Source organism: Drosophila montana, unplaced genomic scaffold, assembly GCF_035044405.1.
Source record: "Drosophila montana isolate Dmon_TW-CO22-7 unplaced genomic scaffold, ASM3504440v1 contig_2257_1, whole genome shotgun sequence".
Lineage (NCBI taxonomy): Eukaryota > Metazoa > Arthropoda > Insecta > Diptera > Drosophilidae > Drosophila > Drosophila montana.
Window position 1 is genome coordinate 50,000 of NW_026997145.1, and position 26,507 is coordinate 76,506.

Genomic DNA, 26,507 nt, shown 5'->3' on the forward strand with positions numbered 1-26,507 from the left:
ACTACTGTAATAATAGGAAAAGAACAAAGCAGCCAGTGCAAGGTGAAATCAAACAATTTACAGTGCATAAATGGGTAATTTAGTGAGCAGACAAAACGCTGCTGTCGAGGAAGCAGACCATATCACCAATAATGCTTACAAATATCCGCCTCGTATTGGCAATTTCTTCGGCACTCACTTTATAATGGGTGGTGAGCGCTTTGACACGCCCCAACCCGAGTCTTATTTGTTTGGTGAGAATGCGGACCTTAATTTTCTAGGCAATCGACCCACAGCCTTTCCCTATCCACCGCCGCAAGCTAATGAGCCAACAAAAACGCTCAAAAGTCTTGTCAACATACGAAAAGAATCTGTGCGATTTGTGCGAGTACCAAATGACAAGAGGCCAAGCTGTGCTGATGCTGATACCTTGCAGGAGAATGAAAAGAACAAGAACCTTAAGGAAAGCAGCGGATCAGCATCCGGTGAACAAATTGACGGCAATGTCCTCTGCAACATGGTTGGAGTCAGTAGCAGTGCAGAGACGGTGCTACCAAACTACTTCTATAACATTGAGTTTACATTCGACTCGGACGCAAAGTGTGCCATTACCGTGTACTACGTTTGCACGGAAGATGTGAGTCCCAGTGGCGTCACATTAGCGCCTCGCGAAGGATTGTCTCTTTCATCAGATACTTACCATTACGAAAAAGGTATCAATCAATTTTTCTCGCAACCCAACCACGTGTTCAACCCGCAGCTTATACCTGAGGATGATCTTACATACAATGCCAGCCGCGAACAATACCCAGTTGCTATACATTGTGTCATTGAGGAAGGTAACGAGGAATGTCGTCAGTCGCATACTACGATTTGCGTGATAGACCACCATCCAGAGACATGCACTTATGTGCTGCGCGCGCTTAAGCAGAAAATTTTTGTAGACGGTCTATGCTACTTGCTGCAGGAGATCTACGGCATTGAGAACAAAGCAGTAAACAAATCCTCCCTGGATGAAGAGATTGATGACCATGGAAGTGAGTGCGTCATTTGCATGAGCGAAACCCGCGACACACTTATTTTGCCCTGCCGCCATCTATGTCTTTGCAACTCTTGTGCCGACTCTCTGCGTTACCAGGCAAACAACTGCCCTATCTGCCGAGCACCGTTTCGTGCTCTGTTACAAATACGAGCTGTGCAAAAAGGCATCAGCACACACATGCTGCACCAGAATACACCAACTTCAGTGGCTGGCGAGCCCACCCCTCCCGATCTTCCCCCTGGATACATACCCGTCTCACTTATAGAGGCGCTCAATGGACCACCGCAGTATGTGACTCGTGCCAGGTATTAAAACAAGAAATGCCGAAACTAATAATGATTTTTTTCCACTAATGCTCTACGGTATAGTTAAAAGGAATAAATTTCTTCGGGGTGGCAAAAGAAAGGCGAATGTCAACTCAAAATTCAACTATGAAACACATATGATTAAGTAGTTTATGTTGATAGTTTTTAAGCTTAGGTGACGGATGAGAGTTCAGTTGAAATAACTTAAAAAATTGAACCATAAGGAAGTTATGTGATTTAGTCTTTAATGATACATCTTTGCCAAATTGTTAGAAGCATAATGAAGCTCTTACAAAGTTATTGCCAAAATGTTAGGATCATTAGAATAGTGCTTATAATTTGCAAACTTATAGATCAGCTGGATTTAGCGCCGAACTGCTCCTAAAAACATTCTAGATTTATACACAAAAATGATATCTGGAATAACTTTGGTTTCTATTGTCCGATCTGTCAATTTAATCTGCAGGGTGGAGGTCTCTCAAGGCTCTGATATAGCGTTTGTACATAAAGACAGGTTAGACCTTTTGATACTGATCAAAAATATATGTACTTTATGGAATCGGGGAAGCCTTCTCCCGGCAGCATAAATTTGAATAGAACCATTAAATCAAAGACAAGATAGTCTACATTATAACTACGACCATACATTTAAACGCAAGACAAAATTCCTCTTTATTTTTTTTTTTTTGTGTTATAGGTTCGAGGACGGGTGAAACTCAAATCTATACTATATTATACTATATATTATTAATATACATATACTATATTATACTATATATTATTAATATACATAAACTTTGTTGAATTTGTTAATTTTCGTCATCATTGAAAGGTATTTTGTAGCTAAATTGATTCTTCTTATTTTTTCAAATATTTCTATTTATACCCTGAGCCCATTAAAAATGGGTAAAAAGGGTATAATGTATTTGTGCAAATGTATGTAACAGGCAGAAGGAAGCATCTCCCACCCCATAAAGTATATATATTCTTGATCAGTATCAATAGCCAAGTCGATCTAGCCATGTCCGTATGTATGAACGCAAGGATCTGAGAACCTATAGGAGTTAAAGACTTGAAATGTTCAAGTCTCTAGCTCTTGTATATCTTATAATTTTTAATTCTAATTTCATTTTAAAAATAATTAACATTTTAACATATCTTAAAATTTTAACGCACTTTGGCAACTTAAAAATTATAAAAAAAAAAGTTCTTTACATTATTAAAATATTTTTACTAAAAATATTTATTTCCATATTTTTGGCATCCGACTTTTCTAACCTCGCCACTCTTTCCTACGCGTATTGAAAAAATGTTTGTGTTACGCACTCAAAATCGCCGTCTTCCAGCGCAAACTTTTGTTTAAATGCATATGTAGACATTAACAAAATAATAGTAATTTGCACATATACAAGTTATAAAAGTATGACCTACTCCGTTTGGCTAATCTGGTTCGAAGTCCTCTAACACACATTTTCTTCTCTATCCCACGCCAGGAGCATTGTTTTGCAACATCGTCTCTTATTATCTGGCGCCAGGAGCATCCGATGAATTTGTCGTAAGTTTTTCAGAGTTTGCGACTAATTCAATGATCTTGAGAAAAATGAATGATTTATAAGAGAGTAATTAAATTATTTTATTTAAAGTTTCCTTACCAGACAGTCTTCAAATGCCTTAAAGTTCCCAAGCGTAGCGTTTGATGCACTTGGCAGCGTCAATTTCTCTTTGTGTGCCTCTCCGCAAACTAGTCCCTTTACAACAAAATTTCGTTGCTTAAGGGAATAATTTCCGCTTCTTAATGATCACTTTTCGTCATCTCATTCATTTTGGATTACCGGAATGATTGCACTGATTATTTGAAATACTTTTTCCTTAAGTATTTGAAAATAGATTAAATAAAATGAATAGAATATATATCAAATGTAAAATTATGTCAGAATGTTACCTGCTAATCTGTAATTTGGACTATTTTCGTAGCTTACTCCACTTTCACTGCCATCCAAAACAAAGTTGTACGAGGAACTCATTATTATCTGAATTTATTAAATTAAAGGAAAGTAATTGTGTATACCATTGTCTTCAAAATTAAACATTTTGCCTGATATTTTTTCAACATTATGTAACACTATTTTTGAGTCGAAATTGAGTTGGTTTTAAGAGAATATGCCTACAAAGGTGGAGTTTATGGGATAAGTAAAAAATGGCTATATGTCAAAACCTAATCGGCTATGACACATTTAACACTAACCATACAAATGGTTAGTGATTTTATTTTCAATCTCAATAATTTTATATATTGTATATATATTGCCATCCTTGACGAAAAAAACAATCGCCATCTTAAAGATAAAAATACCAGTGCTCATATGAAATTTTACCGTTAGACCCATTGAAATTTAAAGTTCTTTCTTTAAGGAGGACTTTAAAATACTTCGTTCTACAGTAGTTCGATTGTATAATTGATCCAAGGAGTCCGACTTCTTCACAATTTTTTTTTAGATGCCCTAGAAAGTTTTCGAATGGAAAGCAGCATATTGTCTACTGAGAACAATATAGTAAAGATAGTTTGCTGAAATATGTTAAACAATGAAAATTAAATGTAAGGATGAGAAACATATAGAAAGTAGGCACTTGGCTTACAAAGTCATTTGTAAACAGGATGCAAGAGAGTTTTGTGTGACACAATATTCCTTGTGTAGAAGAAGTTTAATTCCTAAGCTAACTAACATAAAATGATTGTATAAATTTGATTTTTTAATGTCTTTCAAGACGTATAGCTTTTGGCTCTCGTTAAAGCCACTAAACCCGATTTTGTGAGGCCCAGACAAACTACGTGCATATAGTCTAGGGGAAACTAATTTACCAAATCAATCGGCAAATGTTCACGAATAAGTTTGCCATGTATGTTGTAGTGCTCTGGTTGAAGACGGTTTCAAAAGCTATCATTGGTTCGTGGTGGATTACATGATCCTCTGAAAATTTTAAAGTTTCTCCCTTCTGAACGCAATGGTTACATGAATAAAATTCGAAGTTATAATTCACTGTCTAAAATGAAGCCGTGGGCTGGCGCATCGCAAATAAATTGTATTCGGAATTTCCCATCTTTAAATATCATGCCCTTTGTGATTTATTCTCCTGATTCGCAGACAAATTCGTCCAAATATTTTTTAGATCACGGGGCTTGGAATAATTAATGTACCATTGACGTTAATCAAAATGGGCCATTTTTGTTCTTTTGTGCTTTTAGACAATGGTAGCCTTTCTACATTAATATTTAAACATATATTAGGAGAAAGATATGTAAAATTAGTACGGAAATCAGTTAACGCGTCTTTTAAACCATTGTGAACATACTCGCCTGGCTCACCAATTCGTTATACAATTCCACGTAGAGTAAATTTTAAAGTACATACATACCGTGGTAACCCAGGAATTTTTTCGACCAACAAGTAAGGCAAATCATTGCCTGTCCTCATTAACGGACAGCCATCTGTAGATGCAAATTTATTGCTATCTGAAAATAATGAATTCGATTCAAATTTAATTTCTAATTCGTTTTTTTTTGACAATCTTTTTTCCTTCTGCGACTCGTTTTACATGCCGAGCCATTAAAATATATTGCCTGCTTTTTCTTTTCTAAGGCATTTTCACAAATTAAAATCAAAATAAAATTATTAGAAATTTTATTTATACGTCGTATATCCAACAAATTATTCTGAGTATTATTTTTGAATGTTACCGATTAAGTGTTAGTAAGAAACAGATAATATGACAGAAGGTACTGATATTCAATATTACTGTCCTACTTGTATTAGGGTTGCTACTGAAAGCATGGTGTGAGACGAAGATGATAGTCTCTGCCGAGCATGGCCCGAGTGTGTTGTATATCGTTCAGTTTGGTATACAGTGTTGAGTGCTCACTAACAGTACTAAAAGTCAGAGAAGAATGTAGAATGACAAGTAGAGGTGTAGTAGAGGACGATGAAAATTCATTCATTCGAACGTGCAAGTCTTCAGCTTCTGGAGTCTCAAAACCGAAAATTTTTCGAGATATTAAGAGCAATGCAAATGTCAAATGCTGCGTTAATATGGTGAGCCCGTTCCATTTTGTTTTTATTCTGTAGCTAAATAAACGCTCATCAAGAGATTTGTGCTGAAAAATTCTAATAATTAAGTAGTTCGAAAGGGCATTGGTGAAAATCCTGTGCATAATACTATGTAAATCTGGCTAATGTAAAAAAAATAGGATTAGGGTCTGAAGTCTCATTTGCATTAAGCATTAAGCAACACAGATAAAACTGTACAAAGACGTCCGTATAGGTTGACTATAGAAGAAAAGGAAGTCGTGAGAAATAAAATAAAAAAATTATTGGAATCAAACGTCATACGTCCGAGTTGCTTCCCAATTGCAAGCCCAATGTTAATAGTTAGGAAAAAAATTGAGCTTATCTGATATGCGTCGATTATTGTGAACTAAATACCAATACGGTCGCTGACAAATATCCGCTGCCTTTGATTGCTGATCAAATTAAGAGACTGCGTGAAGGCAAATATTTCACTAGTGTAGACATGGCAAGTGGCTTTTACCAAGTACCTATACACGCTGACTCTATTGAGCGCACTGCTTTTGTCACACCAGAAGGGCAATATAATTTTAGCCATGCCTTTTGAATTAAAAAAATGCTTCTTCGTTTTTTCAGCGCGCAATTGTAAGAGCATTAGGCGATTTGGCTCAAACGTATGCCATCGTCTACATAGATGACGTGTTTATTGTAGCGAAGACAAAGGAAGGGGCATATGAAAAGCTGCAAGCGGTTTTGGAAAAAATTGTCTCGAGCTGGGTTTTCCATTAATATTACAAAATGCTCATTCTTGAAAACGAGCATAGAATATCTAGGATACTTAGTTGAAGCGGGTCAAATTGCCGTCACCGCAGTCAGTAACACAGGTGCGACAATTCATAGGCCCAGCCTCCTATTTTAGGCAGTTCGTACCAAAATTTTCTGAGCAAATGAAAGCATTATATAATCTCGCTTCCAAAAATAAAAGCTTTGTCTGGAAGCCAGAATATGAGCAAATTCGTCAAAAAATTATGTCAATATTGACTAATGACTCCAATTTGACTATTTTCGATCCATTAAAGCCAATTGAACTACACACGGACGCAAGTTCTATTGGATATGGTGCCATTTTAATGCACAAGATAGAAAATAGACCCAGAGTTATTGAATATTACATCAAAAGTACGACAATGGCTGAAGCAAAATATCACTCATACGAGCTTGAGACCTTCGTGGTTTACAACGCAGTAAGGCACTTCCGCCATTATTTACATGGTCAAAAATTTATTGTGCATACAGATTGCAACTCTTTGAAAGCAAGTATCAAAAAAATTGACCTGACTCCAAGGGTACATCGATGGTGGGCAAATCCTTAATCAGTCGATTTCAGTATTGAATACAAGAAGAAAGAATGCATGTCGCATGCTGATTTCTATTCGCGCAATCCATTGCCCATTGATTATAAATCCTCAGCGAAAACGGTTGAAATGCGCATAAACCTATCTGAGATAACCGACGATTGGTTTCTAGCCGACCAGCAACGAGATTCTGACATTGCTTCTATAATCTTAAAATTGCGATATCATGAAATGGGAGAAGCTATCTCAGGGACGTACGAATTAAGAGCAGGAGTGTTATATCGAAAGATTAAAATAAATGGCAGAACAAAATGTTTGCCTGTAATACCTAGAGCCTTCAGATGGCTAGTCATTAAAAATGTCCATGAAGCAAAAATGCATTTAGGGTGAACGAAAACTCTAGAGAAAATGTATGCCAACTACTGGTTCGAGAAAATGTCTAAATATGTGAGAAAGTTTGTAGAAAATTGCATTACCTGTAAAGTGCCAAAACCACCAGCTGGCAAGCCACTAATAGAAATGCACCCGATTCCTAAAGATGGCATACCCTGGCACACTGTGCATATTGATATAACCGGAGTGTTAGGTGGCAAAAACGATAGAGCATCATAGTTTAAGTTGATGCGTTCACAAAATGTGTTCACCTCCAACATACGCTGAACCTTGATACGGAAACCTGCATTAAGGCAGTCAAAGAAACTGTTGCACTATTCGGAGTGTCGGCACGCATCATAGCTGATCAGGGTAGATGTTTTACTAGCACCAGGTTTAGGAAATTTTGTTCTTCTCAGAAGATTGGTTTACACTTGATTGCGACGGGCGCTAGTCAAGCAAACGGTCAAGTAGAGCGTGTCATGAGCTCCATGAAGAGCATGTTAACACCGGTTGAGAATAGTCAGCGATCCTGGAAAGACGCTTTAAAGGACATACAGCTGGCAATAAATTGCACGACAAATCGGATGACGAAATATAGTCTGTTAGAATTGTTAATCGGTAATGAGGCAAGGCCGTTAGGAATGATAACAATAGCAGATGAAAGAAAAATTGATAAAGATTTAATAAGAGCACAAGCCAAAGATAATATTATGAATATCGCCAAATATGATAAGGCTAGGTTCGGCAAAAATAAAGCAAGATTATAAAACATAAGCTTGGAAAGAAGAACGAAATCAATCGAAGTTAGATCCCAAGTTTAAGGGACCTTTGAGATAATTAAAATACTTGAAGGAGACAGGTATTTATTAAAGTCATTGACGAGTACGCGCACGTTCAGGTATGCGCATGAGCATTTGGAGCTTAGGTAAGCAACGATGTATAAGAGGAGTTGATAGATTTTACAGATGATGAGTGTGCTATTGTTGAGGACATGGGTCAAGACACTGTGGCAGTTAGAGAGAGTACGGTTGGGCTTATGCACAATGGCTAAGACCGCACCACAATAGTCACGCCGTGCACAAGTGCCCGATAATGGCGTGCTGAAGCAGGTGATATTGTGGCGGGGGTCAGAGGTTGAAAGACCTGTATGGATGCGCTCCATATTATCGTTGCTCGGCAGCAAGAGCCTATAGACGTGTGATAGCAGAACAACAACAATATCAAAAAAGAAAAAAACCTACAATGTCCAATTATACTGCTGTTTGTAAAGTGAAATTATGACTAATAAATTTTACCCAAAAATTTTGAGCATGGCCTGATGTACACACGAGGACGTGTAAAATGTCAGGAAGGCCGTGTCGTATATCTAACAAATTATTGTGAGTATTATTTTTGAATGTTAACGATTAAGTGTTAGTAATAAACAGAGAATTTGACAGAAGGTACGGCTTTTCAATATTACTGTTCTACTTGTATTGGGGTTGCTACTGAAAGCATGGTGTGAGACAAAGAAGATAGTCTCTGCTGAGCATGGCCCCAGTGTGTTGTATATCGTTCAGTTTGGTATACAGTGTTGAGTGCGTACTAACAGTACTAAAAGTCAGAGAAAAATGGACGTGCCCTTGAGAAGATATTTTTTTGGTGACTACAACGACACTCGGGAATCGCTGTGCTGCTAGTATACCTAATTATAAGGAAAGTGATTTTTCTGATCCGACATATATATTAAAATAATGAATAATATTCTAAGAGGGCACAGAATAGTTTAGTTATTAATAAACACTTTTTATTTACTTACCTCACTATAGAAATTAAATTTGTTGCCTTTCTTCATTAAGAGCCACGTACACAGGAATTTTTCAACCCCCAAAAAAGACATATTTTACCAGCTGAGTACGAAACAAAAACAATAACAGTGTATGATCATACCGGTACCCTTATTTCAGATTTGAATCTGAAAATAATAACAGCAGTGATTTGTGGGACAAAGTAAGACAGACACCTTTTACACACTCCCTTTAACGAATTGTATTATGGTCAGATTGTGAAGTGGTGCTTCTTTTGTTAGAAACGCATCACATCTTCAAACATTCGTTGTCAATAGAGTGACAGATGCTCAAGAGCTTATGTCAGAAGTGTGTTGTTTCGACCTAGTTGACTGATTCGCGTTGTTTTGTTGGACTAGAATTTCTACAACGTAAACATACCCTTTGGAAATGAATTTCGCAAAAACTACTTTGATCGTGGTCGATGAACGTTAAGAGCAGATACATTTCAAGAGTTGATCTACTGTGCTTCTTTGCACAACGGCAGTTAAACTGAAATTTTAATTTCTCGCAACTGTCCATTTAATAAAGCAGTCAGCATTCGTAGATGAAATCGCATAGCTAGACAAGTCGACTGTTTTAAAATCCTCAAATTAGAAGCTATCTTTTATCCTTGTCAAGATGGTAACCGAAATTTGATGTAGCTGCGAATTAAAGAATTTGTATTGCCTTTTTCACAATGCGAAATTTCCTACTACTGCTACTTCTGTACTGGTGCTGTTCATTTTCAAGGAACGTTATGCAATTTTGTATAAGACGTGTTTCACACTCATTGTTAAATCTATGCCTTCTCTATGTGAAATGAGATTCAACGAGTTTTTAGGCGAAGTTTCGTCCGTTCGGGATCAAACTTATTTTCAGAGCTCTACATAAGAACTTAATGAATACGCATTTCAGCGATTTTAAAATGAATAGTTGAAATCTAGCGAACAACGGTTTATCTATTTATTTTCGCGCAATCCCGATTTAATGCGATGCATCAAATAAAAATTAAGACCATATTTTAAGACTTCTTGCTAAATAGTTTACATTAGAAAATTTTCCTTTTTTTATTCTTTCTTGAAAAATCGAATATTGTGGTGACCAGGCTCAAGTGTCATACTCAAGAAAAGCGATTCTTACCTAATTGGTCACTGTCGTCGTAAGAGAGTCGAACTTATGTTTATGATCAAGAAGATACCTATATCATCACTTCATTGCCCGTAATGCTGATACGATCGAGCGGTCAATGTCGACTTCCAAGATTGTAGGCCTCATGAATTTTTATATTATGTATCTTTATAAGCAGGGTACAACTTAACATCATCACCATAAATTAGTAATTGGGAGTGAGACAATATCGAGGGAACATTATTAATGAAAAGAGTAAAGAGTAGCGACCGACCGAGGTGACAACCTTGGGGAACCCCACAAGTCGCCTATATATATTTAGAAAATGAATTTCTCAAAATAACCTTTTAGAATTCTGGGAAGCCGAGAAAGTATTATTTGTGAAGTAATACGGAGTGATTCACTGAATGTAAAGTCTTACTTAAATTAGTATAGATTAAGATTAAGGAAGTCTCCTTTCTTTTCTTAAAAACATAAATTACTAGGAAAGTAAAAAGAAGCTTAGTGGTTGCAAATCTTTGCTTCGCTAGGATGGTGAAATAATAGAGCTGCATAAATGTTGAGAGGTTACGATTCTCTCAAGACTCTTTTGGCATTAACAGATTTGAAAAATTGCTTAGGAGTGTGTGAAAACTAGAGGCGATAACAGCGAAAACTATTCTTATAGCATATAGAATTTTGCATAGAAAAATTTGATATGGCAACCGCAAACCGCTAGAAATCACAGTGATTTCCCGATTTCTTAAAATTTTTATAACATATTTACACCTCTCATTTTTATAACGCTATACAATATTTAATCTCATTAGTTCCTTTGGGCACAAAGGAGGCCTTTCAGACCTCACTGAGAAATTAAGTGTAACGCAGATATCCAAGAGTGACATCAAATGGCAACATCAATGTCTGCACAATTGTACAGTTGGGACCAGTCGACGTGAAATCGGCACAACACTGCTGAATCAGTAAAACACAAAACTAAACCAAGAGATCCGTCTCTTAAGGCACCCTTAAGCACCAGGTTAATCAACGATAAGGACAACATTTGTGAACTGTAAAAAAATTAATGAAATGTAAAAGGGGAGGGCCAAGCAAAATCTGGTAGATAGAAGTCGCTAAGAACGACTAAGCCAAAATAAAATAAAAATAAATAAAGATTAAACAGTAAATGGACGTGTTATATAGTGGGGAAATATATGAACATGAAAAAATAAATGCTAAAGCTGCCAAATAACAGTTTTACACACAGAACCTCGATCTCCAATGTAGAAAGCTCAATGAGTTCCGACGAATGAGCAGACTCGACACTTTCTAAATATCCTCCTATATGGGATGCTCGATCACATCTGTAAGTTTTGTAGTTGTATTTGAATGGAAATACAGAAGAATCTGAAATGACTGGTTTTAAACAAGTCTCTGTAAAGGCGATAATATCGAAATCGAAAGGTTAGAAAACTTAGACTTAAGACTTCCAACATTTTGATAATCAAACACAAGATCTAAAGTTAGTGACGCTGCAACTAATGTTAATGCGCCAGTAGAAAAGGTAATGATAAAACCGGGGCTTGATTTTTTGGTTTCTATCAAAATTATTTTCCAAGGATATTTATAAAAATTAATTTAAAGCCAATTAAAAGCATTTAACAGCAAGAAAGCTTTGATTCAGCGAAAAATGTGAAGCACATCTCAAATGATTTTTCATAATGATCCTTTTAAATTGGATTTTTACTCGAAATTCCACTCACCTCCTTTTCCACCAAAGAAGTATAGATTTTCCGAAGATTCCCTTCAGATGAATTTAATCAAAAACCCTGAAAAGTTTGAGGCCGATTGAATGGTAAGCAGACAATCCTTAGTAAACCGTTTTTCGCGATTATTCCTCATTTGCGGATAGAATTTTCCAAAACCCTGTCTTAGTGTGGACCTCTGTCACATAAGGTAACTACAGTGAAAATTTTTTCTCTTACGGTGTGAGCTATTCGTTGAACACCAATCAGCCATTTATTATTATATGTAGAAGTTCGTCCATTACTATATCTGCATCAATTTGTGATGCGGGTGATCTTTTGCGTATTCCTTTCTGCTGTCTTTAAATTGCGAATATATGTTCTCGTTAATAAAGAATGGTACTATCGTCATAAATAATTGTTCTTTATCTGCTGTTGCCTCTGTACTTTTTTTTTAATCATTTCTATCGCTAAGTAAACAAATAAGTCTTTTGTCATCACAAATAGCCGTAGTGCTTACTGTATTTTTAAAATCTACCAAATTACTAGTTATCGTTTATAGAAAGTTCGATGTTTATTTACACAATTTGTGTGAAGATGAGTTCGCGGAGGTGTTGGTCTCAGTAGCATTCTTTTTTTGTGAAATTTGGTCAATCATATGTTTCGGGAGGTATCGCTATCCTTTCAGCATTTTAAGTTATCTTCAGCACGAAGAGTCTATCTACAGAATTATTTTGTTCTTTTGTCCTATCCTGTTTTAAACTTCAATATCTTCATAAATCTTATATGGTATTAATTCCTCTGTTTTAATGTTGCACGATCTCGTGTTTCCTTTTATGTCGTTCCGTAATAGTTGTTGCTTATTTTTCGAAAATTCTGCTCGCCTTTCAAAAAATGCTCCTGAGTCATCTTTTTTTCCATATGTTCGTTTTGTGTTTTTGTTCCATTGTGATGTATTATATTGTATTGTGATTTATATTTGTATTGTATTGTAGACTGCCCCAATGAAGATAGTCAGAGCTCGTTCAAGCCAGCTATACTACACATTAGAAAAAAATACGTCTATCTTTTTCATATCACCATATCTATTGTGAAAAGAAGCTCCTGCTTTAGCATGTATGTATGGGAACATATGCAGTGTTGACTTTGGCTACTAAAAACAACTTTTTATGTTCTTCATTCATCTTTATTTTACTTAGGTAATTTCACAAGTCGTGTGGTAAGCTATTTCATCATAAAAGTAATATAGAGATCGTAATTCAAAAAGGGCGATAACTTACATGCTAAGAAGTTATATTTATCGATAGTAGCTTGAATGAAAGCACTAACTGTACGATGCATTGTATGGTTAGTGATTAAAGACAAACATAACACAACTTTTCATGGTTTTTGTTTTTATACCCTTGTAGAGTGAATTATAATTTTTTCATGAAATGTGTAAGGTATAGAAAGATACATTTCCGACCCCATAAAATATATATATTCTAACTCAGCATCAACAGCCGAGTTTACATAGCCATGTCCATCTGTCTGTTTCTATGCGAACTAGTATCAGTTTGTAAAGTAGTTTCGCAGTCGGGGTAATAAACTCAGTCTTACCAAGTCCACTCTACAAGGAATTTGTAGTTTTCCGAGACGTGCAGCTGAAAAGGGGGGTAGGGAGATGTAGGGATAGCTCCCCCACAAAGTGATTGCTAATTTTAGTAAGGAGAGGGAGTCGCTGGGATCGCTCCGCCGCGGTTAGGTTATGGTAGGTCAGCGTGATGGGTGCTGCTGGGATCGCTCCGCCGCAGAACGAAAGGCCTGAAAAATCACAATCTCTATTCGGACTATACCGCCGAATCGTGATAGGAAGCAATATGTAAACACTGATGCACTTTATGTAAAATCGTTACTTTTTTATTTTACTAAACTTCTCTGGCCATGCTGCACCGTCAATTCTTGACTTCTATTCTTTAACTGATCAACTTCAGCAGCTCACGACCCTTTTTCGTTCTGCGGCGAAAACTCTCTTTCTAACATTTGCTCTCTTCTACTCCTACTGTTAACGTCGTTAGGAGTCAGAGTTGCATGTGATTCGATTTCATTTGCAATCGGCCTCTCTTAACTTAATAAATGTTCTCTTAAATGATAAGTATTTTTATTTTCATGTTTCATTTTACTTCATTTGTTTGCCCTTATCCTATGATTATTTATATTTTATAATTTTGGTGAGTTTATTGTGACTCCGCGTCACAAGTTTTAAAGCTATCGTCTGAAAAGATATCAAGATATCTCGACCAACTTTGGCATTTTTAAATTTGACAATTTTCCTCGTATATATACAAAATCTTATCAACATCGGACCATTATATCATAATACTCCCACCGGAACGATCAGTCGAAAATTAAGTACTTGTATGGACAATATTTTTATTTTTCAAGATATCTTGACTAAGGTCCGCATATAGAGAGAACTATAATTTTGTCATGTGTAACGAATAGAAAGAGACATTTACTACCCCATAAAGTGATATATATTCCAGATCAGCATAAACAGCCGAGTTGCTATAGACATGTCCGCCCGTCTTTCTACTACTAGTCTTTCAGTTTTAAGGCTATCGTCTTGAAAATTTACATAGGTCGGAACACTATCATATAGCTGCCATAGGAACTATAAATCGAAAAGTAGATTGTTGTAAGAAAAACTATTTGGTTTATCAGGATATCTTACCCCAACTCGTCATTTATGAATTTTACAATGCTCCCTACATATATGCGAAATTTTGTTGGTAACATCGGAAAACTATGTCATATTACTGCCATAGGAATAATCGGTCGAAAATTAATTAATTTTTGATATATTTATTTATTATATCTATTAGAATCAAGAAATTAACCGGCGCTCCACAAGTCAAATAAATGTTATAAATTTAAAGGGCACAACAATTTTGTGAGTCGCGCGTCCAAGAATAGAGAGAGACTCCCATGAAATATTTTTTTTCGGCCGTATAAACAAAACGTTGTGCTCTATACACAGAATGCTCAAAAATAATTCAATAATTCAATTTACATATGTCAGTAGCAGTCATAGGTATATACCAATATAAGGTTGTGGGGTGCATTCACATAATTCGAATTCACATAGTCTTGCTTGTCTTCTTGATCTGCATAAATAGCCGAGACGATCTAGACAAGTCAGTCTGTCCGTCCTTCCGTATGTATGAACGCGTGGATCTCAGAACCTAAACGAACTAGAGAAATTTGGGATAAAGGTCCTCCTAGTGCCCGCGCAGTACGAGTTTGTTTTCGAAAATCGATAGCTTGTCCCGTTTCCAAGAAATCAATAAAAATTAATTTCGAAATCCTGTTTTTGAGCAAATGTCTTGGGTCGTAACTGCTAGAGCCACCAAACTTGACATGTAACTTCTTGAATAGTAAATGTATATCAACTATCTTTCATTTCATAGCTATCGTCACCCCCGCCACCACCACAAAGCTATAAATCAAATAAATAAACCAATTTGATTAACCAACCAATTTAAGCCATAATTTTTATGCAATTGTCTTTTTGAGAATACCATAATAGGATATACTCTTGAAAATTTCATTAAGATCGGTAAACAAAAATTTGAACATTAGGACGATTTATTAGACCTCGGAGTCAAAGTTTGTTTGAAGACATAAACAACAACACAGCCATGGATGTGTACATGAAGGCTTGACGTCATTAGCCTAGGGATCGTGGATTCAAGCAACGCGTTTTTCGAGAAGCAAAAATATTTTTATATTCGTCTTGTTTATTTTTTCTCGTGGTAAATAAAGAAATCACTTTTAAAAATTAACAACTAAGACTGCTCTAATCGGGAGAGTCCGACTATGATATCCCCTGAATCCATCTCCGAGCTGCCGTTAGAAATATGGAAACTTCGTAACATATTTCTAAAAAAATGCTTCTAGTAATTTTATATTTTATAGTTTCCATCTTGATAAACCTAGCCTAGGTGAACGCTGGTGATATTAATATTTAATGTCACAACAAAAGAAACAAAAATATCTCTTGATGCAAAATAGCTTAGAAGTGCTTATAAACAGTAGCCAACAAAAAGGCGAGGGTACGTTCGAAAATTTATTATTCAATTTATATTAAAGACTAGCGGCTGTAACCCGGCCTTGCCCGTAGCACGTATGTTATAGATTCAATGTTTTCAAAAAGCTTTGAAAATGATTTTGAAACTGATCGTACGGGATCAAAAAACTTTTATGCAAATCGGATAAAACTTAAAATTCACAATTGAAATGCATTTTCCACCGAAGGAGTTTAGATTTTGCGAAAAATGTGAAACACGTCTCAAATGATTTTTCTTATAGATCTTTGGAAATAAATTTGAACACAAAATGTCATCCACCAAATCTTCGACCCCCATTTGCACCAAGGAGGGATGGATTTTTCAAAAAGTGTGAAACACCCCTCAAATGAATTTGAACATAGATCTTTGAAAATGAGTTTGGGGCCGATCGGATGGCAAACAAAAAACTTTCATACAACCGTTTTCCGCCAATTTACTACTGTTGCGGGTGGAACTTCCCATTTCGATGAGCTTTGAGAGCTTTGAAAATAAGTTTGAAGCAAATCGGACACAACTTAAAACTTCGCCCAACAAATCTTTAAATCGCATTCCCCCCGGAGAAGTTTGAATTCAGTGAAAAGTGTGAAACACGTCTCAAATGATTTTTCTTATAGATCTCTGGAAATGAATTTGAGCGCGAAACTTCACCCACCAAATCTTTGACCTCCATTTCCACCAAGGAGGAATGGATTTTCCTAAAAGTGTGAAACACCCCTCAAATGAATTTGAACAAAGATCTTTGAAAATAAGTTTGAGGCCGATCAGATGGTAAACAAAAAACTTTCATACAACCGTTTTCCGCCAATTTACCACTGTTGCGGGTGGAATTTTCCAAATCGTCGAAATACGTATTCATTATGTTCTTATGAAGAGCTTTAAAAATAAGTTTGAAGCAAGTCGGACACAACTTAAAACGCCGCCCAAAAAATCTTTAAATCGCATTCCTCCCGAAGAAGTTTGAATTCTGCGAAAAGTGTGAAACACGTCTCAAATGATTTTTCGTATAGATCTCTGGAAATGAATTTGAGCGCGAAACGTCACCCACCAAATCTTTGACCCCCATTTCCAAGGAGGGATGCATTTTCCAAAAAGTGCGAAACACCCCTCAAATCAATTTGAAGAAAGACCTTTGAAAATAAGTTTGGGGCCGATCCGATGGTAAACAAAAAAGTTACATACAAACGTTTTTCGCGATTTTTCCACACTTGCGGGTGGAATTTCCCGAAACCCCGTCTTAACGTGCACCTACATCACATAAGGTAGCTACAGTGAAAATTTCAGCTTCCTAGCTCTTACGGTTTGGGCTGTGCGTTGATCACCAATCAGTCAGTCAGTCAGTCAGTCAGTCAGTCAGTCAGTCAGTCAGGACAAACAGTTTTATATATAGATAATAATAATAATTTAATTTAAAGAAATTCTTTAAATATTTGCTTCGACTTAAAAATACAGATTTTCTACCGAGCCAACCTCAGTACATAACATGCATTCATATGTAAATACAAATTTGGGATAGGTCATGATCAGCACTAGAAAACTAACAAAATTTATTTCTTTACCAGCAAAAACCAGAGCAGTGAATAACAAATATATACATAATTTTTGATGTGCTTATGCATGCATGATTCACACATGCAAACTTAGGTGCTTGCACGCTAGGTCAGCGCTAGAAAACTAACAAAATTAATTTTTTTGCCAGCAAAAGCCAGGGCATTGAATAACAATACGCTCAAATATGCTGGTATGTGTGTAAATTAACACACATACAATCAAATTTGGTGGCACGGCCCTCATAGAGCCGAAGCTGAGAGAGTATATTCTATTTTTAGCTATTTCGCTCTTTAATTTGGGAGAGCGCAATGATACTGATTTCGTTATTGTTCTCAATTTTCAAAAAATCTTGCTGAATAGTATTTTGCATTTTGTTGTATGGCTTTAATCATCTTAGTGTTTATATTGTCTTTGGTATGGCTGTCGAGTAGAGGCGGAAGTAAATAGTCTTACGGGTTCGAGTCTTATTAATGGGCTTATGTTGGTAGAAGAGGGTTCAGGGTATCCTCTTTGCAAAATTAGCAATTTTTTTTGTTGATTGTCGGCTTAAGACCCATTTTCAAAGATCTTTGCTTGATCCGTGTTTGCAAAGCTCACCGCTCTTGGATGGAAATAGCCGGTCAAAGGTTTAATAAATGAAAGTTTATTTTTCGGCTTTAAGATTCTCACCACACGACTAACATGGGCGGAAACAGTAGATTCCATAATTTGGTTCTTTATTCGATGCACTTTAAATTTATGGTACGGGTAGATTAAAATTTTCCGCGGGCGTGTACTTGGTGAAAGGGAATATGTAAAATGTTTAGCACAAAACGTTCCAAGGGCAAGCCCGGGCATTACCTGCTAGTAATAGAATATACATATCAAGTATCTTTCATTTTATTTCTATAGCCATCCCCACGCCTCCCCCACTATTTTAATGCTATTGTGTTTTTGAGAATATACAAATATTCTATAGCACAATAAAATCTACTTCATCAACATAGGTTAAGAAACACAGAAGTGGGCGCCCTGCTCAATCCAATGCTATTGATGTCCGGGTGTCGGGCTCTCAGAGTAAATCGATGGGTGGGTGAGGCTGTCGAGTAAAAGCGGTAGCAAGCAGTTGGCCTGGTTGCGGGTTCGAGTGCAATAAAGATAACTTTTTTAAATTTACTTTTTTACTGCTAAAGCAAACCAGCTCGTAACGCGAGATGCATTTGGTGGTTAAATTGCGAAAAACGGTTGCATGAAACGTTTCAGCTTACAATCCGATCGGCGTCAAATTCATTTTCAAAATTCTTTGTTGAAATTCATTGGGGGTGGTTTCTTTTGTGCAAAATGCGCTTCGGACTTTTTGGGCGAAGTTTGTAGAATCGTCCGATCTTTAACAAACTTACTTTCAAAAAAAAGTAAAAAACTTAATAAATATATGTTTCGGTGGTTTTGGAATATCCACCTGCAACTGTCGAAATTTGGCGGAAATCGGCAACTCTTTGCTTACTATCTAATTCCAAAGATTTTCGCGAAAATTTGTGATAAATTTTTCGCAAAGTCAACCTCTCTTCGATGGAAAATGCGTGTCAAAGGTTAAGTAAGGGACAAGTTTACTTTTCGGCTTCAAGAATATCACCACAAGAATAACATGGGCGGGATAGTTGATTCCAACCTTTGGTTCTTTATTCAATGAACTTACTTTAAAAAATCATTGAAAAATGTAACTTTAGACGTGCAGTTTAAACACAGTAGGTTAGATATAAAGAGCGGAATATGTAAAACGTTTTATTAAGAATTTTATACAGATCCGATTTCGTTTATAGCCTTTTAAGTTATAGCGTGCAATGTTACTTTGTTAATTCGTCAGTTTATTGGTCAAATTCATTTTTTATTAATGATGGGTATGTTCTTTTTATAACTGGTCTATAGTAAATTTACAGACGTTTCTTAATTTAGTGTAGAAGGTTTAATAATATATACCTATTAATACAAAATTTCATGTGTGGCAAGATGAAGTGAACCAGGTAAGCTTTAGAAAAGAGAGCAGTATGTTAACTCAATATAGCCTTATTCCACTGTCTACATTTCTTGATATGTTTGATTGCACATCGGCAAAACCGTCGGGAATAAACACCAGAATACAAAAAAAACAATTACCATTAAACTACATTAAGTTAAACAATTAAGTGAACATTTTACATACATTATTTTAAATGTCTGCCCTTTTTGACGAGGAGATTAAAACTGTTTGGCTATTCAATAGGTGTCTGTACAAGTGAACGCAATTTTATGGATCTGTTTTGTAGCTAAATCGTTTGTTGGTTGGTGTGGTTATTATGTGTAGCATGTCCAATATTAGTCGTTTGTTGCAGGACTGTTGTTGCATTAAAATTTGGTGTTTGGCTGCTTCTCATACAGTGGGTCATTAAAGCCGTTTTTATACCCTTGCAGAGGGTATTATAATTTTGTCGTGAAATGTGTAACGCATAGAAGGAGACATCTCCGACCCCATAAAGTATATATATTCTTGATCAGTATCAACAGCCGAGTTGATATAGCCATGTCCGTCTGTCCGTCTGTCCGTCTGTCTGTTTCTATGCGAACTAGTCTCTCAGTTTTAAAGCTATCTTTATGAAACTTTGCAGAAGTCCCTCTTTCTGTTGCACGCAGCTCATATGTCAAAACCAGCTGGATCGGACCACTATATCATATAGCTGCCATAGGAACGATCGGTCGAAAAGTAGGTTCTTGTATGAAAAACATTTTTGTTTATAAAGTTATCTCTACTAAACTTGGTATTTATTAGTTTTACTACGTTCCCCATATATATGCAAAATCCTATTAAGATCGGACAACTATATCATATAGCTGCCATAGGAACGATCGGTCGAAAATTAAGTTTTTGTATGGAAAATTTTTATGTTTTTCAAGATATCTTGACCAAACTCGGTACTTATTAGTTTTACTAAGCTCCCCATATATATGCAAAATTCTATTCAGATCGGGCAACTATATCATATAGCTGCCATAGGAACAATCGGTCGAAAATTAAGTTTTTGTATGGAAAATTTTTATGTTTTTCAAGATATTTTGACCAAACTCGGTACTTATTAGTTTAACTACGCTCCCCATATATATGCAAAATCCTATTAAGTTCGGACAACTATATCATATAGCTGCCATAGGAAAGATCGGTCGAAAATTAAGTTTTTTGTATGGAAAATTTGTATGTTTTCAAGATATCTTGACCAAACTCGGTATTTATTTGTTTTACTACGCTCCCCATATATATGCAAAATCCTATTAAGATCGGACAACTATATCATATAGCTGCCATAGGAACGATCGGTCGAAAATTATGCTGTTGTATGGAATTTTTTTTTGTTTTTCAAGATATCTTGACCAAACTCGGCATTTATTAGTTTTACTATGCTCCCTCCACTTATGCAAAATCTTATTCACATCGGGCTACTATATCATATAGCTGCCATAGGAACGATCGGTCGAAAATTAAGTTGTTGTACGGAAACCTGTTTTGTTTTTCATGGTATCTTAACCATACTCGGCATTAACTATTTTCCCTGTGCTTCTTAGAATCGGGCAAAGCACTATAAGCATTTTGAAAAGGTTGGGTCTGCAAGGGTATTAAATCTTCGGTGTGCCGAAGATAGCACTTCTTTCTCGTTTGTATATTATTTTGATGTCTTTACTTAAAGTTCGATTTATGTTGACTAGTCCTTGTTTTTAGTCTGGATTTTGTTGTGCCTATGTTAACACAATTGCACTTGTTGTTTTTCCGGCCACATAATATTTGGTAAATAACGTTGCTTTTGTCGGTAATAGGGATTTTGCCTTTATGTTGTGAACGAATTTTTGTTACGTATTCGTAGGTTTGTGTGCTACTTTTAATTCTTGTTTGTTGCAGCAGTCTGAGTTCGTGAGGTTTTCTGATAGTCGTGGTACATAAATACATTAAGGATTTGTATATTTTGGTAGGTTCTGTTGGCTTTTCTGTTCTAATTTGTTGTCTTTTTAATAATGTTTTAATTACATACTGTGGGAATTCATTTTTCGTCAAAATTTTTTTAATTTCATGTCCACTGTTTTTGTGGTTTGAAATGTTATATTGTGTTGTTTTTTGTGTTATATTGTGTTTCGATATGTTAATCATTCTTTTCGTACATCTTAGTGCTGAATTTATTATCATACTTCTTGGGTGGTTTGAATTAAAGTTGAGTATTCGTCCGGAGGCTATGCGTTTGAAAGTGTGTTGTGAAGTCGGCTTACTATAGAGTCTAAAAATTGAATTTTCTGTCTTTTTCTAATTCAATTGTAAATTTAATGTGCTTGTGAAAAGAATTCAATTCTTTTAGAATGGTTTGTTAATGGTTAAAGAGCATAAAACTAAGAATAACCAAAACACTAGGGATCGAGCAATACTAGACACAGCGGAACAGACAGAACTTACAAGAAAATAAAAAAATATTAAAATTCTATCGTCGGATAAGGGCAACAAATAAAATAATTAAAAATGGAAAGGTCGCCAAAACCAGCACTGAAAACACATAATATTAAAATAATAGCAATAATAATAGTATCAATGTCAGCAATATAGAGACAAACGGTACGCACTTTTGTGTATTTCCCGCCCAATAGCCATGAAACATACTACTTCACACCACCAGCCCAACACACTGAGGCGCAGTCTTATAGTGCACAATTCGATATGGCCACTAACCAAATAACATATAGACTGGACAATCCGTACTTTTGTTGGTGACATTCGTTATTTTTGCGGCTGGTCCAAACTCGCCTTCGTTTTTGTTCGGGTTCGAGACATGCCCGCATACTCTCACAGCAAGAGAGTAAGAATACATATGGCCTGTGTCGTGGAACGGCAACGCTGTCTTTTTACTCGCTCACTCTACAAGAAACTGCTTTGGCTTACTCTCATCCATATGATTTGTGCGATAGAACGGCATCGCTGTTTTTTATCTCGCTCCCACTACAGGAAACTGCTTTGGCTTACTCTCAGTGCTCTTTCAATTTGTCTATGTACCGTTTAAATGTTTGTGTGTGTATGTGCCCGCACAAGCAAAAATGCCCACAAATTCAATTTTTCTCAAAAGTCGGTGGCATTTCTTCCCTTTTGAGGGGACGAGTAATATGGAATAATGAAAGGGTTTGCCCCGTCGATGCGAAATTCTTTCATTTTAGCTCGTTCTTCTTCGAAAGGGTACTTAAGCGTTGGCATGTGTGCATTTAAAAGTTTTTGGACTTGCTATTCATGCATACTTGCGTATTTTTTATATGAATAGAAGCATTTATGCGCATGTGTGCCTGTGGGCCTGTTGGTCCCTGCCTGCCTGTCCGATGCGAATTTGACAATATTTTTGGATTTCTGAATTTCGAGCTCTACACACACACACACACAGACACAAATGTGTGTGAATGGGCTGATCATGGGCGCAAAATTTAAAAATATCATTATTGGCACGCGTCTGACGCGCGCCCTTCTTTTTATGATTTAGGGTTTGAATTGAATAGCTTGAATATGATAAGTCAATAAAATCAATAATACAATAAATATGTATATACATACATACATATGTATATACATAATTGAAGATTTTAATTTTTGCACAAATATCCGCTGGTCATAAAATTATTTAAGTGATCAGTCACTTGACCTATGTACATACATATGCAAGTGCAGGTGCGGGCCAAAAGTTTACCCTTTCGGCCCAACGGGCTGCTGTAGGTAATAAGGGGTCAACATTCATTCATCAATTCAAACCCTAAATCCAAGCCAATAATGATATTTTTAAATTTTGCGAAGAAGAACGAGCTAAAATGATAGAATTTCGCATCGACGGGGCAAACCCTTTCATTATTCCATATTACTCGTCCCCTCAAAAGGGAAGAAATGCCACCGACTTTTGAGAAAAATTGAATTTGTGGGCATTTTTGCTTGTGCGGGCACATACACTCACAAACATTTAAACGGTACATAGACAAATTGAAAGAGCACTGAGAGTAAGCCAAAGCAGTTTCCTGTAGTGGGAGCGAGATAAAAAACAGCGATGCCGTTCTATCGCACAAATCATATGGATGAGAGTAAGCCAAAGCAGTTTCTTGTAGAGTGAGCGAGTAAAAAGACAGCGTTGCCGTTCTACGACACAGGCCATATGTATTCTTACTCTCTTGCTGTGAGAGTATGCGGGCATGTCTCGAACCCGAACAAAAACGAAGGCGAGTTTGGACCAGCCGCAAAAAAAACGAATGTCACCAACAAAAGTACGGTTTTTCCAGTCTATATGTTATTTGGTTAGTGATATGGCGAAGTATAAAAACGAATACAGACTAAGACTACAGAGTAAGACAATCTACTTGATAGTTTTGAATGTAAGATTTAATACGAGAAAGAGAAGATACCCTATAATGCTTATTTTAATCAGTTGTAGTGGCGGATCATAAAAACCCATGCTGAAACCCATGACTAAATTTTGCTGTGTGGACTCTTTTTTATATAGTTTTATTTTAACAAGTGCCAATCAGAACTCAAGAGTGTCCTATAATGCGCTTAGAATCAAGTTAGGTGTCGCCAGGTTTGTACAATTAACAGTATTAAGAATAAGTAGATATATAAAAACTAGGTTAAGTTCGCCATGAATTACGGCCTTAGGAGACCTCCTGGACGCCTTCTGCGCCGTGAACTCCCTCGTGGGAGAAGGCCAAGGCCTTTTGAGCCACCGGATAGGTGTAGCTGTAGCCAGGGATCTGGCCAAGCGATTGCTGTGAGTGTGGGTTCCCTGACAATCTTAGGATATAGCAGACGATCTGGATATACCTCTAGAGTTTTGGACGTTATATTTATTGCCGTTTTATGGCGAGGAATAATTCACGATTTCTACAAAATGGCAGTAAAAAGAGAAGTTCAACAAAATCAAAACTCTTACGCTTAGGTAAGCATAAAAGTGGGTATATCATCAGAGCGCGGTGTGTATACTGGCTTAATAAGTCTAATGTTAATTAAAAGCCAACTTTCAGTGATGGGTTTTAGTCAAGTTGATATTCCTGTAGGCAGGTTTGTTATCCAATTGGTTTTGGCCACTTCCCATGAGAATAATTATTATCCATAGGTAGTGTATGAGTACAGACTGTATCAGCGATGGTTAAGCTACCGCTACTTGAGTTAGTGCTCATATTCTTTGGTATGATTAGATATTTCACGCAGGCGACAGTGTGATATCTCTAGTCGTACACATACTGCGCCCATCGTTCTCAAAAAGTTCTTGTATTTCGCAATTTTAGTTCACAAGTTTATTTGCCAAATTCTACACATACATAGGCTTAAACGCTTCATACAAATACATTCGAAAGGTGCAGGTGCGCTGCTGTTTATATAGCTTAAACCACGATGGTATTATAATACATTTTTAACAATTTTTCACGATTTAGTTAGAGCTCAAAAACAAGTCTAGATCTATCAAACGAATCTAAAGGTATTCGAATTAACTAAAAAAAAAATTGTCAATATGTGAAATTGTTATTTATCAATTTCCATAATAACGAATATAAACTTTAACCTATTACTAAGTTTCTTTTTTAAATGCTCCTATAGAAAAGGCGACCATGACGCAAGTGAGAACATCATGATGGCCGCTTCCACGATGACAAGTGGTGATATTAAAGCTACGTCACCACTTAAGTCAAGTAGCCAACGCCGGCCCAAGATCAAAAAGCATGCCTCTACGTGCACAACCACCAATGAGGTGGGTACCCTTACACACACTACTGGGGATAGTTCCACACTAACAGTGATGGAAATTGAAAGCAATTCCAAGAAGTCCTTGGCTGTCTGTACCTCACCCACTTCCGAGTTAACTCCTACGCTTAATTTCTCGCTAGAAAAACAGGAGCTGCATATTATTAACGAGCGTCTTAATTACCAGAAAACCAACGCTGGTGTTCAAGACGACGATGAGGATAGCGAGAACGAAAAATTGTCACCGCTGCTCTCACCAGGGATGAAGATCAAAAATACCTCAAGCAAATCGCTTAAACTAGTTGTGGATAGTCTCGGTGACAGCGACGGCGAGGATATAGTAAAAAACATACACGTTACTGATGCAGCAGTCACCGTTAGCATTAGTGGTGAAAACAATGATTTGCAGGAGTCCAATTCGGAAAAGATTTCCTCGTTAAAGCATAGGACCGAGCCTGCCGATTGTGATGCGCCAGCGAGAGATCCATGCTTATTAGTAGCCAACTTTAGTGCCGAGGACTCTGATTACTATACACCTGATGACACCCAAAACACTATACTTAGTCCATTGTATCCATCCGACCGGGCTAAAAGAGGTGATCCTTTGAGTTGCAGTTGTGTTGTTTTAAATCACGACATGAACGTTCCCAACGCTTCTGCGGTGGGTTATAGCACCAAGTTAAAAGGGAGTCAAAGTCTACAAAAAAAATCCACATCGGCGGGTAACATTGTTGGACCTATCAATGAGGCCACTCCTTGTTGCGGTGTTGATTTAAAGAGCAATAATGTCAGCTCACTTCCGGGTAAGCCTGCATCCGAAATCAACTTATCACAAAGTGCCTTTATTATTCATTGCCTTTGCAGATATGCTCGATAGTCCAATTAGCGGCAATTCGGCTTCTACACGCAGCTCGAGTGACAGCTACTCATCCAGTTCATCGACCAAGCAGTTGCTTAGCTCTAACACGACCACAACAGCTGCCAACATTATTGTAGATGACAAGACTTCAGTTCAGAATGCAGTCAACGTTTGAAGAAAAATTCGTTAATACTATAAATCTATACATAAAAATTTATGTGCATATATAAAAATTAAACCTATTATACTGGATCATTTATGTTTAGCACCAAATGTGATTATACAAATATTAATTTCACATAACTCTATAAGTCAGCAAGCAGATGCACATTTAAGTAAATCATTCAATAGGTATATGATCTTTAATATACTAATACAAGCACCCATATTCATTTCGCTTAACATAGGAAAGGGTTTGAGTACAAACAAATCAAATATAGTCAATGTGGTGCACAACTTTTCACATGCAA

The 26,507-nt window shown here is 36.5% G+C and overlaps 1 protein-coding gene and 1 long non-coding RNA gene across 3 annotated transcripts; one reads left to right on the forward strand and one right to left on the reverse strand.

Moving 5' to 3' along the window:
• Mrgn1 (Mahogunin ring finger 1) lies at positions 1–26,507 on the forward strand. Of its 2 annotated transcripts, XM_064681353.1 has the most exons (4): positions 1–1,326; positions 25,035–25,185; positions 25,366–25,981; positions 26,043–26,507. In XM_064681353.1, exons 1-4 carry the CDS (start codon positions 71–73, stop codon positions 26,210–26,212), a joined length of 2,193 nt encoding a protein of 730 aa, XP_064537423.1. In that variant the 5' UTR covers positions 1–70; the 3' UTR covers positions 26,213–26,507. The 2 variants fall into 2 exon arrangements, with proteins under 2 accessions (XP_064537423.1, XP_064537422.1); XM_064681352.1 differs by having other exon boundaries at positions 25,035–25,981.
• On the reverse strand, positions 2,412–3,383 carry LOC135427753 (uncharacterized). Its single transcript, XR_010436127.1, has 3 exons — positions 3,269–3,383; positions 2,979–3,194; positions 2,412–2,916 (listed from the first exon to the last, which is right to left on the reverse strand). It is a non-coding gene; the product is annotated as an uncharacterized LOC135427753 (long non-coding RNA).

What these genes read in the sequence shown, in the direction of transcription:
- Mrgn1 (XM_064681352.1), top strand. Translation starts at nt 71, where the DNA reads ATGGGTAATTTAGTGAGCAGACAAAACGCTGCTGTCGAGGAAGCAGAC. An exon ending in CAGTATGTGACTCGTGCCAG is followed by an intron (nt 1,327 to 25,034) that starts GTATTAAAACAA and finishes ATGCTCCTATAG; the next exon opens with AAAAGGCGACCATGACGCAA. An exon ending in TAATGTCAGCTCACTTCCGG is followed by an intron (nt 25,982 to 26,042) that starts GTAAGCCTGCAT and finishes TTGCCTTTGCAG; the next exon opens with ATATGCTCGATAGTCCAATT.